This window comes from Bos javanicus, chromosome 28 (genome assembly GCF_032452875.1).
Source record: "Bos javanicus breed banteng chromosome 28, ARS-OSU_banteng_1.0, whole genome shotgun sequence".
Lineage (NCBI taxonomy): Eukaryota > Metazoa > Chordata > Mammalia > Artiodactyla > Bovidae > Bos > Bos javanicus.
In genome coordinates, this window is record NC_083895.1 from 14,474,804 (window position 1) to 14,489,566 (window position 14,763).

At 43.4% G+C, this 14,763-nt stretch overlaps 1 protein-coding gene across 4 annotated transcripts in view; it reads right to left on the reverse strand.

Annotated features, from left to right (window-relative positions):
- Positions 1 to 14,763, reverse strand: part of LOC133240349 (zinc finger protein 37A-like) — an 81,958-nt gene that overhangs the window by 3,038 nt on the left and 64,157 nt on the right. For 2 of the 4 annotated variants that reach the window (XM_061404969.1, XM_061404968.1), the window contains exon 5: positions 3,431 to 3,510. Coding sequence is in view for 1 of the 4 variants with exons in the window: in XM_061404967.1 (XP_061260951.1) it covers positions 1,585 to 1,776; positions 2,411 to 2,521; positions 3,389 to 3,399 (314 nt within the window). In the remaining 3 variants the exon portion in view is untranslated. Of the gene's footprint in view, positions 1 to 1,584; positions 1,777 to 2,410; positions 2,522 to 3,388; positions 3,511 to 14,763 lie in introns of those variants that run through there. The other 2 variants (XM_061404967.1, XR_009734199.1) reach the window with 2 other exon arrangements.

Sequence of the window (14,763 nt, forward strand, 5' to 3'; positions counted from 1 at the left end):
ACAATAAACTGTGGGAAATTCTGAAAAAGATGGGAATACCAGACCACCTGATCTGCCTTTGAGAAATTTGTATGCAGGTCAGGAAGCAACAGTTAGAACTGGACATGGAACAACAGACTGGTTCCAAATAGGAAAAGGAGTATGTCAAGGCTGTATATTGTCACTCTGCTTATTTAACTTCTATGCAGAGTACATCATGAGAAATGCTGGGCTGGATGAAGCACAAGCTGGAATCAAGATTGCCGGGAGAAATATCAATAACCTCAGATATGGAGATGACACCACCCTTATGGCAGAAAGTGAAGAGGAACTAAAGAGCCTCTTGATGAAAGTGAAAGTGGAGAGTGAAAAAGTTGGCTTAAAGCTCAACATTCAGAAAATTAAGATCATGGCATCCGGTCCCATCACTTCATGGCAAATAGATGGGGAAACAGTGGAAACTGCGTCAGACTTTATTTTTTTGGCTCCAAAATCACTGCAGATGGTGACTTCAGCCATGAAATTAAAAGACGCTTACTCCTTGGAAGGAAAGTTATGACCAACCTAGATAGCATATTCAAAAGCAGAGACATTACTTTGCCCACAAAGGTCCATCTAGTCAAGGCTATGGTTTTTCCAATAGCCATGTATGGATGTAAGAGTTGGACTGTGAAGAAAGCTGAGCGCCAAAGAATTGATTCTTTTGAACTGTGGTGTTGGAGAAGACTCTTGAGAGTCCCTTGGACTGCAAGGCAATCCAACCAGTCCTGAGAGTCCCTTGGACTGCAAGGAGATCCAACCAGTCCATTCTAAAGGAGATTAGTCTTGGGTGGTCATTGGAAGGAATGATGCTAAAGCTTAAACTCCAGTACTTTGGCCACTTCATGCGAAGAGTTGACTCATTGGAAAAGAGTCTGATGCTGGGAGGGATTGGGGGCAGGAGGAGAAGGGGACGACACAGGATGAGATGGCTGGATGGCATCACTGGTTCAGTTCAGTCAGTTCAGTTCAGTCGCTCAGTCGTGTCCGACTCTTTTCGACCCCATGAGTTGCAGCACGGCAGGCCTTCCTGTCCATCATCAACTCCTGGAGTTGACTCAAACTCATGCCCATTGATTCGGTGAAACCAAGGCTCACTGACGATCTGAGACCGGCTCCAGGGATGTTAATGGAGGAACTGGCTCCAGCGCCGCAGCTGCTACACAAGGTGGGTCTGCTGGGGTCTCTAGAACCCCAGCTGGATAACACCAGAACCACAGCTGATTGCAAAGCCCCAAGAGGCTCCAGAGCCCAGGCAGTGCCCTGGCCGAGGTTGGCTTAAGCCTGGGGACTGAGGCTGTAGAAACAGCGCTTGCACAGGATTTCCAGGTGATTCAGGCTCTGAAGGAGGAAGAAAGCTGTTTCTTGCACGTTCTCTGGATCTACAACTGAAGCACTTTCCAGGACGCACCCACTTAGTCCCCCCAGGGAGCTGCTTCTCCCTTTCCCCTCAAGTGCAGGGGGGCGCCAACTGGGGCTCACAGAGGTGGAGAGACATTCCCAAGACTCACAGCTGGAAGGTGGCCAGGTCTCCCCGAGTACCCAGTGGTGGGGGGAAGTGCTCACCTCGTGAAGAGAAGGTCCAGCACATGCTGGGGGGTGCCAAAAGCCCTGTAGGTGCCCAGGAATGTGGGGAGGTAGGCAGGGTCACCACCCAGGAATGCAGGCACCAGGTTGTCTACCAACGTCTCCAGTCTGCGTCTACAGACACTCCACAACCTGCTGGTCTCATTCCTGTTCCCTGTGGACACTTTCCCCCTGGGGTGGAACACAGCAGAGACACGAGTCAGAGGCAGCACCAAAGATTCCAGGAAGGCACGTTCTGGAGCTCAGACTGAGTCCCCAAGTCTCCAGGACTCATGTCAGGAGGAGGGGCAGCAGTGCCCTCCACAGAATAATCGTCCTGGCATCACGAGTGAACTGGCGCTGGGCTATGGTTATGTGTGTTAGTGTCTCAGGGCAGTTTGTATTGGACAACTCCCCGTGTGTTAACCGCATCATCCCTGTGGTGGTGACCACAACATCCCATAGAAGGGGATGAGAACTGGGGTGACAGGGGCTGAACCAGGGGTGAGGGGCATTAGGATTCTTAGGCCTGCATGGATACCTGGGATGGAGTTAATACAGGATTAACTGTAGAAAAATGGAGAAAGGCTCCTTGGGGAACATGAAGTGAAATCCTATCACAACCTCTTTCTGAGATTTCCACATGGAGGTGAACAGTGATTTTGCATCTGGACAAGTAGGCCCTGGGCCGCGAGGGTGCCTTGCAGAGCTGACAGTCCCAGGATCCTTTGGGAGCAGGACTCTAGGAGGGACCCACGGGAGGGCCAGGGTGGCTCTGGGACCCGGAACTTCCTGGGTGTAGGGTCGCCTCCCGCCTGGCACTCACCCTGTGCCCGCCCTGGGGTCTGTTGCTGGTGTGGGGCTCCGGCCCCTCATGCAGGGAGATGGAGCAGGGTGCTCCATGGACCTGGTCCTGTCTGCAGTCTGGTGAGGAGCCCTGTGAACAAGTGCCCGGAAGCCAGGCAGAAAGTCTCAGGGCACTGGCCAGCTGTCTGTGGTGCTTCTCGGACCCCCAGACATCTCCCCTCCAGACACACGCCCACCATCTCCCCACAGACCTCCACCGAGGATGCAGACACCCGACTGCCTGAGGGCCTTGGATTCACACTGGCACAGAGAAGAGCACCTCAGGGATGCTGTTTCCCCACTGCCAGCCTGTCCTCAGGTGTGACCATGACAGGACCACCAGGTCACCACGGAACCACCAACCTGTTCATGCCCAGAAGGAGAACCTCCCGTCAAGTTCCACTTCCCCCCACATGGAGATGAGGGCAGCTGGCACTGCCCAGGGAGGGCTCCCAGTGGCGGCCAGGCCTGGTGTGGCCAGCTCTAGGTTGCCTGCGGTTACCTTAGGTGACCTTCTAGTAAAGGACCAGAGGCATCCGGGTTGAGCGCTGAACCGCCTGAAACATCTGAAAAACCTCTCCCTCCAGGGTTTCCTGAAGCAGAAGCCCTGGCCAGTTGAGACACAGCTGGAGAACATCCTTCTGGATGAAGTCTCTGCAGCCGAGTGAGCCCAACTGGCTGTGGCGCTGTTGCTAGGAGGTGGGTGCCTGGTTACAAGGTTCCCAGTTCTGTTAGGGTCTGACATCAAGGAAGTGACTTCACGTCCCGGGGGCCCCTTTAAACTGACAGTTGACACCTCTGCATACAGCCCTCGGGGTACTGATCACTCATCCCTCATCCCCAAAGCCCCGGGTCTCACACAGTTGCTCCACACAGCCCTCCACACAGCTCCCGGGCAGGGTCTGTGTGCAGCTCTGAGGAGACAGACCTGGGTCCAGGCTCACCTCCCGATTCCTACCTGTTCTCCATCCTGGATGAGTCCTTGTGTCTCTCAAAGCCTGTCCGAGTCCCCACCTGCACACCAGGGATGATGCCCGCATGGACTTCCAGGGATGTCCTCAGACATTGGTGAGACAAGGCCTAGAAATATGGGAGTCCGTGTCTCAGGCAGGCAGTGTCTCCAGCCCCTGTGTATTCTTCTTATTACCCTCCTCAAATCTGTCCCTCTTTTGTTCCCACCCCATAGTCCTTTTCATATTCACTGTGCTTGTGTGTACTTGTGTGTGTGCATGTGTGTGTCTGTGCTCACTCTCTAGAGGCCAGAGGAACACTGCCCCCAAAGAGGGAGGGCTGGTAAGAGATCTCCAGGATCTAAGGTTTTGTAATTGCCAATGGATTAAAACCTTGAATCGAAGAACTGAAACCATAAAACACCTAGAAAAAAGTGATGCCATGTTCCTGTGTATCAGTCTTGGCGATGAAGTTTGGATGTACTTCCAAAAGCAAAAGTAGTGAAAGGAAAAGTGGGCATGTGAGGCTACTTCAAACTCAAAGGCGTCTGCGTGGGGACCATCAACAAAATGAAAAGTGAAGTAGGAAATGGAGAAAATACTGGCAGTTCTCATGTCTCATAAGGGTTCATATCCAAAATATATAAGAAACACACACAATTTAAAAGCAAAGAAGCACACAAAAGTAATCCCTTTGAGAAACGGGTATAAGTTCTGATTTGTCTGAAAAGGCCTTACAAATACCTCAGAAATGAAGAGAAACAAAACACAAATGAGAAAAGGAAAGATATACCTATCTTAAATCAGAGTTCCAAAAAATAGCAAAGAGAGATACGAAACCTTAACGGAAAAATGCAAAGAAACAGAGGAAAGCAATAGAAGGGAAAACCTGAGATCTATTCAAGGTAACTAGAGATACTAAGGGAACATTTCATGCCAAGATGGGCACAATTAAGGACAGATACGCTGTGGACCTAACAGAAGGAGAAGGTATTAAGAACAGACAAGAATACAGAGAAGAACTGTACCCAAAAAAAGGCATTAATGACATGGAAAACTATGATGGGATGGTCACTCACCTAGAGCCAGACATCCTTGAGGATGAAGTCAAGTGGGTCTTAGGAAGCATTACTACAAATAAAGCTTGTGAAGGGGATAGATCCCTCCACTGAGGTATTTAACATGATGTTGTTAAAGTGCTGCACTCAATATGCCAGCAAATTTGGAAAACTCAGCAGTAGCCACAGGGCTGGAAAAGTTTAGGTTTCATTCCAATCCCACAAAAGGCAATGCAAAAGAATCTTCAAACTACCGCTTAACTGTGCTCATTTCACAGGCTAGCAAGTTAATGCTCAAAAGTCTTCCAGCTAGGTCAACATTAAATGAACCAAGAAATTCCAGATGAACAACATGGATTTCAAAGGCAGAGGAACAAGAGATCAAATTGCCAACATCCGTTGGATCATAGAAAAGCAGGTAATTCCAGAGAAACATCTACTTCTGCTTAAATGACTACACAAAATAAAGCCTTTGACTCTGTCAGTCAAATTCTCTCAGTTGTTTCCAAGTCTTTGCGAGCCCATGAACTATACAGTCCATGCATTCTCCAGGCCAGAACACTGGAGTGGGTAGCCTTACCCTTCTCTGGGAGATCTTCCCAAACCAGTGATCAAACCCATGTCTCCCACATTGCAGGCAGATTCTTTACCAGCTGAGCCACCAGGAAAGCCTGGTGGATCACAACAAACTGTGGAAAATTCTTAAAGAAATGGGAATAGCAGAAAACATTACCTGCCTCATGAGAAAACTGTATACAGGTCAAGAAGCAACAGAACTGAATGTGGAACAACAAACTGCATGAAAACTGGGAAAGGAGAACATCAAGGCTTGTATTGTCACTCTGCTTATTTAACTTCTAGCCACAGTACATCATGCGAGATGCTGGGCGGGATGAAGCACAAGCTGGAATCAAGATTGCCTGGAGAAAGATCAACAAATTCATTTATGCAGATAACACTGCTCTAATGGCAGATAGTGGGATCACTCACCTAGAGCCAGACATCTTGGGATGCAAAGTCATGTGGGCCTTAGGAAACATCACTATGAACAAAGCTAGCGGAAGTGATGGAATTCCAGGGGAGCTATTTCAAATCCTAAAGCATGATGCTATGAAAGTGCTGCACTCAATATGCTAGCAAATTTGGAAAACTCAGCAGTGGCCACAGGACTGGAAAAGGTCAGTTTTCATTCCAATCACAAAGAAAGGCAATGCCAAAGAATGCTAAAACTACCGCAAAAGTGCACTCATCTCACACACTAGCCAAGTAATACTTCAAATTTCCAAGCCAGGCTTCAACAGTACGTGAACCATGAGCTTCTAGATGTTCAAGCTGGATTTAGAAAAGCCAGAGGAATCAGATCACATTGGATCCATTGGATCATGGAAAAAGCAAGAGAGTTCCAGAAAAAAACATCTACTTCTCCTTTATTGACCATGCCAAAGTCTTTGTATGGATCACAAGAAACTGTGGAAAATTCTTCAAGACATGGGAATACCAGACCCCCTGATCTGCCTCTTGAGAAACCTGTATGCAGGTCAGGAAGCAACAGTTAGAACTGGACATAGAACAACAGACTGGTTCCAAATAGGAAAAGGAGTACGTGAAAGCTGTATATGTCACCCTGCTTCTTTAACTCATAGGCAGAGTACAACATGACAAACGCTGAGCTGGATGAAGTACAAGCTAGAATCAAGATTGCTGGGAGAAATATCAATAACCTCAGATATGCAGATGACACCACCCTTATGGCAGAAAGTGAAGAAGAACTCAAGAGCCTCTTGATGAAAGTGAAAGAGGAGAGTGAAAAAGTTGGCTTACAGCTGACCATTCAGAAAACTAAGATCATGGCATCTGGTCCCATCACTTCATGGCAAATAGATGGGGAAACAGTGGAAACAATGGCTGACTTTATTTTTCTGGGCTCCAAAATCACTGCAGATGGTGACTGCAGCCATGAAATTAAAAGACGCTTACTCCTTGAAAAGAATGTTATGACCAACCTAGATAGCATATTTAAAAGCAGAGACATTACTTTGTCAACAAAGGTCTGTCTAGTCAAAGCTATGGTTTTTCCAGTAGTCAGGTATGGATGTGAGAGTTGGACTCTAAAGAAAGCTCAGCCCAGAAGAATTGATGCTTTTGAACTGTCGTGTTGGAGAAGACTCTTGAGAGTCCCTTGGACTTAGAGGAGATCCAACCAGTCCATCCTAAAGGAGATCAGTCCTGGGTGTTCATTGGAAGGACTGATGTTGAAGCTGAAACTCCAATATTTTGGCCACCTGATACAAAGAGCTGACTCATTTGAAAAAACCCTGATGCTGAGAAAGATCAAAGGCAGGAGGAGGAGAAGGGGACGACAGAGGATGAGATGCTTAGATGGCATCACCGACTCAATGGACATGAGTTTGTGTGAACTCCAGGAGTTGGTGATGGACAGGGAGGCCTGGTGTGCTGCATTTCATGGGGTCACCAAGAGTTGGACACGACTGAGTGACTGAACTCAACTGAACTGAAATTGCCCCATCTTTCACCACCTGAAATCTGTTCAAGTACTTTTGATGTGACCCTTGTACTCTGAATGCTTCCTGTTATCTGGTTTGGCAAGATGCTTCAAGTTACTCTTGTGAATCTCCTGCTCAGGACTAGAATCAGTCATTTCCTCAATAAGCTTTGATTTGTATATTGGAAAATGGCATTGAATATTAAATATAGAACATTAGGATGGTGGGAATCCTTACTTCTGGTTTGATCATTGTTTTCTAGGTCTTCTCAGTGGGAAGAGCTAGATACTACATGTATGCTAAAATATTCTGGTAGTTGTCTACAGATACCTCCAATCAAACTGCAAACTTTGACATTTCTACTTAACTTCTCTGTGACATCTTTTCTCCTTTCTTCCACAATTAGAAACATAATTTTCAAGGACACAGATCCTTGTCACACCCAAAGATCCAAATCACAAAAAGGTCAATGTGATAGAAAAATATACCTAATAAACTATATAGATTGTGAAATATGATATACCTATAAATAGCTGTGTATAGACATAGAGAGGAAGGGACAAAGGTGGGCAGAGAAAAGGGGTGAACACATAAAATTAAATGCTTGTATATATCACAAGAAACAACTTTCAGTCAGTTGTTCAACTTATCACTAGATGCGATTTTAATTAGCTTCCAAACAAGATTGAAGACAAAATCAAACAAAAATACCTTAAAGAAATACCCTAAGTTCATAAAAACTGTTTTGATGAAGGCTAACTTGGAAAGGTTTTCACCTGGAATCAAGACTGACAGGAGAAATGTCAAATGTCAGATATGCAGATGACACCACCCTTATGGCAAAAAGTGAAGAGGAACTGAAGAGCCTGTTGATGAAAGTGAAAGAGTAAAAAAGCTGGCTTAAAACTCGACATTCAAAAAGCTAAGATCATGGCATATGGTCCCATCACTTCATGGCAAATAGATGAGGAAACAATGGAAACAGCGACAGACATTATTTTCCTGGACTCCAAAATCACTGCAGATTGTGACTGCAGCCGTGAAATTAAAAGACGCTTGCTCCTTGGGAGGAAAGTTATGACCAACCTAGACAGCATATTAAAAAGTAGAGACATTACTTTGCTGACAGAGGTCCGTCTAGTCAGAGCTATGGTTTCTCCAGTAGTCATGTATGGATGTGAGACTTGGACTATAGAGAAAGCTGAGCGCCGAAGAATTGATGCTTTTGAACTGTAGTGTTGAAGAAGACTCTTGAGCGTCCCATGGACTGCAAGGAGATCCAACCAGTCCATCCAAAAGGAAATCAATCCTGAATATTCATTGGAAGGACTGATGTTAAGCTGAAACTCCAATTCTTTGGCCACCTGATGCGAAGAACTGACTCATTGGAAAAGACCCTGATGCTGGGAAAGATTGAAGGCAGGAGGAGGAGGGGACGACAGAGAATGAGATGGTTGGATGGTATCACCCACTCTATGGACATGAGTTTGAGAAGGCTCCGGAGTTGGTGATGGACAGGGAGGCCTGGCGTGTTGCAGTGCACCGAGTCGCAAAGAGTCAGACATGACTGCGTGACTGAACTGACTGAACTCGGAAAGGACCACTTTCGAATGGGAGTGTGCTTGTCAGAAGCAGCTACACACCACCCTCTGGTGGTCTTCTGAGGAATGGCAGGAACCGCTGCTGGGATCTAGGGCATCGTGGGCAAAAGCAGCCAACCTCCACACTTGCCACCCTCACTGTCTTACAGTTACAAGAAACCAAATTCTGTAAGATCCAGTTAGGGTTCACAAACTTATGGTAAGTGAGAGAAGTCATTCAAGAACACCACATATTGTATAATTCCATTTATGGAGTACACAAGTTCTCCACTGTGGAACAGGCAAACCTACAAGTGACAGAAAGTAGATTCATTGTGTCCACGATTAGGAGAGGTTGGACGGTAGTGGGAATTGACTGCTGTGAGTAAAAGGTGTGTTTTGTGGATGATGACAAGGCTCTAAAATGGATTATGATGATGGTTCTAAAACTCTGAATATCCTGAAAGCTACTGCTGTTTACAATAAAAATTGGTGAATTGCACAGCCATGAATTATGCCTCAATAAAGCAGTTAAAAATTAGGCCTCCAGCCTTTTGAATAAAAAAATATAATGTTTGGAGATAATGTATATATGTTAAGTAGTCAAATTCTACAGGTAGAATTATTAGGTCTGATTTTGCATTAGTGTTCACTCAACAATTTGTATTAAGCCTCCAAATGTTATTTCTCTGTCTCTCTGGTTTCTACTAGCCAAGGCATGGTTTTTCTTAAGGTGAAGAGCTTCAAAATCCACCTGCTGCAATGTTCAAACCCAGGGGGATGGTTGGTGTTGAATATGAATCCAGGGTGAACTATTCAGAACTAGAACTCCCTTTCTAGGGTTTCTTAACTGCTCACTAAGAGGACTTTTCACTAGTCATGTATGGATGTAAGAGCTAGATCATAAAGAAAGTTGAGCACTGAAGAACTGATGTTTCTGAACTGTGCTGTTGGAAAAGACTCTTGAGAGTCCCTTGGACAGCAAGGAGATCAAACCAGTCCATCCTAAAGGAAATCAGTCCTGAATACTCATTGGAACAACTGATGCTGAATCTGAAGCTCCAATACTGTGGCACCTAATTAGCAGAACTAACTCATTGGAAAAGACCCTGATGCTGGGAAAGACAGGAGGAGAAGGGGATGACAGAGGATGAAATGTTGGATGGCATCACCAGCTCAATGAACATGAGTCTGAACAAGTTCCAGGAGTTGGTGATGGACAGGGAGGCCTGGCGTGCTGCAGTCCATGGGGTCTATGGGGTTGCAAAAAGTCAGACATAACTGAGCAAATGAACTGACTGACTCAAGAGGAAGATAAACATCTTGTTAACCAGAAAGAAGACATAAAGGCAAATTGAACATGGCTTGAGCTACCCACTACCTCTCTTCTCTATCAAAGGTCCTACAGAGAAGCATCCTAAAATTGTTAGATGCCTCCCCCTCACACATGAAATATAGTCTTAACATTTTAATTTAAACTAAGTTAATTTTATCCCAACTTTATCCCAGTTGATAGACAAAGTACTATCAACTATCAGTGCTTGACACATGGGCTCAAGGAGAGAATTAGGCCCTACTGATTGAAGGCCTCCATGGTCTAGGTGGTTCTACTTAAGTACTATTCTTGAAGAACCAAGACTTCAATAATTTTTCTGTGTTTTGACTTCAGATAAAGATCTTTGTTGAGAAAAATAACTATTTACTAGCTTTTTGAGGTATGACCATACAACTTTTGATTTTCCTACAAGAGGCTTGTTTTATAACAGGTAATACAATATAACATTTCTTGTACAAGGCACTTATTAAGATTAGAACACCATTTGCTGAATTTCATCTAAGCATGAGAAATATGGAAAGCCAATATTCACACTAAGTTTCTTCAAACTCAGATCAGATCAGATCAGATCAGTCGCTCAGTAGTGTCCAACTCTTTGCGACCCTATGAATCGCAGCACGCCAGGCCTCCCTGTCCATCACCAACTCCCAGAGTTCACTCAGACTCACGTCCATTGAGTCAGTGATGCCATCCAGCCATCTTATCCTCTGTCGTCCCCTTCTCCTCCTGCCCTCAATCCCTCCCAGCATCAGAGTCTTTTCCAATGAGTCAACTCTTTGCATCAGGTGGCCAAAGTACTGGACTTTCAGCTTTAGCATCATTCCTTCCAAAGAAATCCCAGGGCTGATCTCTTTCAGAATGGACTGGTTGAATCTCCTTGCAGTCCAAGGGACTCTCAAGAGTCTTCTCCAACACCACAGTTCAAAAGCATCAATTCTCCGGTGCTCAGCCTTCTTCACAGTCCAACTCTCACATCCATACATGACCACAGGAAAAACCATAGCCTTGACTAGACGAACCTTTACAATAGTATAATAGCATTTTTCAAAATTATCATACAATCCTCTACAGAATTATAACATGACTTAATTTACTTCTGTTTCTCTTGCTGTGTCTTTCAGAGTATCATCAGAGAAAGGGTGACATTCAGCAAGCATGCTCACTTCAAAGCAATATATATTTGCTTTATGCCTTGAGTGTAACATTAACTGTTAAAGGAAAACAATCCATTAAGATACAGTCATGTTGTGCTTTATATGCCCATGTAATTATTGCCTTGTCAACTAAGTCCCTGATAAACAGAATGCCTAAAGATCTGAGTGGAGGGTCATAACATTGTACAGGATGCAGTGACCAAAATCATCAGAAAGAAAAAGAAATGCAAGAAGGCAAAATGCTCACCTGAGGAGGCCTTACAAATAGCTGAGGAAAGAAGAGAAGTGAAAGGCAAGGGAGAAAGGGAAAGATATACTCAACTGAATTTGAGAGAATAGCAAGGAGAGACAAGAAGCCCTTTTTTAAATGAACAACGTAAAGGAGTAGAGGAAAACAATAGAATGGAAAAGGCTAGAGATCTCTTCAAGAAAACTGGAGATCAGGGCTGGTGCCCTAGGATAACTGTGATGGATGGGATGGGGAGGAAGGTGGGAGGGGATTCAGGATGAGGAACAAATGTACACCCATGGCTGATTCATGTCAATGTATGGCAAAAAACACTACAAAACTGTAATCAGCCTCAAATTAAAATAAATTAATTAAAAAAAAAGAAAACTGGAGATATCAAGGGAACATTTCATGCAAGGATGAGCACAATAAAGGACAGAGACAGTAAAGACCTAATAGAAGCAGAGAATATTTAGAAGAGGTAGCAAGAATAAACAGAACTATACAAGAAAGGTCTTGATGACCCGGATAACCATGACCGTGTGGTCACACATTCAGTGTCAGACATCCTAGAGTGTGAAGTCAAGTGGACCTTAGGAAGCCTTACTATGAACAAAGCTAGTGGAAGTGATGGAATTCTAGCTGAGTCATTTAAAATCCTAAAAGATGACTTAATATGTCAACAAGTTAGGAAAACTCAGCTGTGGCTACAGGACTGAAAAAGTTCAGTTTCATTCCAATTCCAAAGAAAGGCAATGCCAAAGAATGTTGCTCATACTACCCTACAATTGTGCTCATTTCACACGCTAGCAAGGTTATGCTCAAAATCCCTCAAGCTAGACTTCAGAAGTACATGAACTGAGAGCTTCCAGATGTACAAATTGGGTTTAGAAAAGGCAGAGGAACCAGAGATCAAATTGCCAACATTCATTGGATCCTCGAGAAAGCAAGAGGATTTGCTTCAATAAGTATGCTTCAATAAGTATCCACACAGTCAGATCCCAAAAAACTGCAGAAAATTCTTAAAGAGATGGGAATACCAGACCACTTACCTGCCCCCTGAGAAACCTGTATGCGGGTCAGGAAGCAACAGTTAGAACCAGACACGGAACAAGTGACTGGTTCCAGATTGGGAAAGGAGTACCTCAAGGCTGTATAGTGTCACCTTGCTTATTTAACTTCTATGCAAGTACATATTATGAAATGCCAGGCTGGATGAATCACAAGCTGGAATCAAGATTGCCTCATATTGTTGATATAAGGTTGTATATCAACAACCTCAAATATGCAGATAATAGCACTCTAGTGGCAGAAAGTGAAGAGGAACTAAAAAGCCTCTTGATGAAGATGAAAGAGGAGAGTGAAAAAACTGGCTTAAAACTCAACATTCAAAAACAACGATCATGACATCTAGTCCCATCAATTCATGGCAAATAGGTGGGGGAAAAGTGCAAACAGTGGCAGATTTTATTTTCTTGGGCTCCAGACAGTGACTACAGCCATGAAGTTAAAAGACGCTTGTTCCTTAGAAGAAAAGCTATCACATACTTAGACAGCATATTAAAAAACAGAGCCATCACTTTGCCAACAAAGGTCCATATATTCAAAGCTATGGTTCCAGTAGTCATGTACAGATGTGAGAGCTGGACCATAAAGAAGGCTGAGTGCCAAAGAATTGAGGCTTTCAAATTGTGGTGATGGAGAAGACTCTTAAGAGTCTCTTGGATTGCAAAGAGATCAAACCAGTCAATCCTAAAGGAAATCAGTCCTGAATATTCATTGGAAGGATGGATGTTGAAGCTGAAGCTCCAATACTTTAGCCACCTAATGCAAAGAGCTGACTCACTGGAAAAGACCCTGATGCTTGGAGACTGAAGGCTAAAGGAGAAGGGGGCAACAGAGGATGAGATGATAGGATGGCATCATTCACTCAATGGACACGAGTGTAAGCAAACTCCAGGAGATAGTGAAGAACAGGGAAGCCTGGTGCACTGGGGTCCATGGAGTCACATGGCATCCCACTATTGCAACTGAGCAACGAAATATGATCCAGCAGTTCCACTTCTGTGCATATTATCTGGATAAAAACTATAAAAACTGTAGTTCCAAGGGAACTATGTAGGTTTTTATGACAAAGAAAGTCAGGATGGGGCTACTTTTGAGGACAGGAGTAGTAACAGAGAATGGTCCCTTAGGAGGGACTTCAGGTGTTGATAATATTTTGTTTGAATTCCTGGTGTTTATATGGTTATCTTCACCTTTTTTCTTTCTTGTTAATTCATCTGTTACTACAATTATACCATGCACACTTTCATATAGTTCAGTGAAAAGTGTCAGATCAGGATGATGTCTCCTAGGTGGTCCTCCTCCTTGTTTCAAAAGAGTAGTTTCAGACCTGAGCCCAAAGCAAAAGTTCACTTTATCTAAAGTCTTCACCAATGACCCCAAACTGCCACTTATCTTGAAATTTACTGACTTCTAAAATATGAAGCTAGGTTTTCAGTAAACTTGGGCCAAATTCACTGAGTAGGCACAAAACATAGTTTAAGAAGATCTAGATACTGGAAAAATGCAGAGAAACTCAAATGCTCTGAAGAGACACCAAAAATTCCTGACCATAAAATGGCCACATAAATAGCATCATTCTACAAATTTACTCTACCATCATTTCCTGGGACCTGTCAAAGAGAAATCACTGGGGTAAGTGGTATGAAGAAAATAAAATTCGGGAAATTTCTATGTGGGTTTTTACTTAATGCAGTAATTTTTAAAAGGAATGAAACTTGAAACCTGTAGACAAAATAGTGTTTCATGTTCATTGTAAGATTTCCTTGATGTCTGGTGATGCTACAAAGTTTTCATATACATAGTAACTTATTGTACTTTCTTATGATTACATTTCAGTGTTTCTAATACATGCTTTTTGTCACATTTTAATAGCTTTGAAATTGGATTTGTAATGCATCTTAAAGTAAATGGCCTGTCATAATTTAACTGTCCAAATATTTTCTTTTGCAATAGTGAATAGAATACTGAAGCATCTGGCAGTCCACTGCATTGTAGATTGTATGAAAATCTGCAACAGGATATTCTTTTTCTATTTTTACTGTATATTGGATGTTCATCTTTCAATTAATTTGTGAGTAGTTTATGCACGAGTGTTAAATCTGTCTCATAAACATTCAATATATTTTCTCAGTCTGTGATTTCACTTTGTTATATCTTTGTTGTTTCTGCTTTTGTTTCATGCTATATCAAATTATGTCCTTTAAAACTTTTTATTTATATTCTAAGTAATTGATGGTTTGCTTTTTAACTTTACATGCTGAATTCATGTACCATTATTAACCTTATTTTCCCAAATCATTACCTGAATATTCCAAACTATTTCCAGTTTTAAATAACAATTTTAACACATATTCAGTTCTTATGTATTTGGATCTGTTTCTATTCTCCTTTGAAGCCAGCACCAAATTTTAAATTATGTTTACAATAGTATGCATTTCCAATAAAATTTCGTAC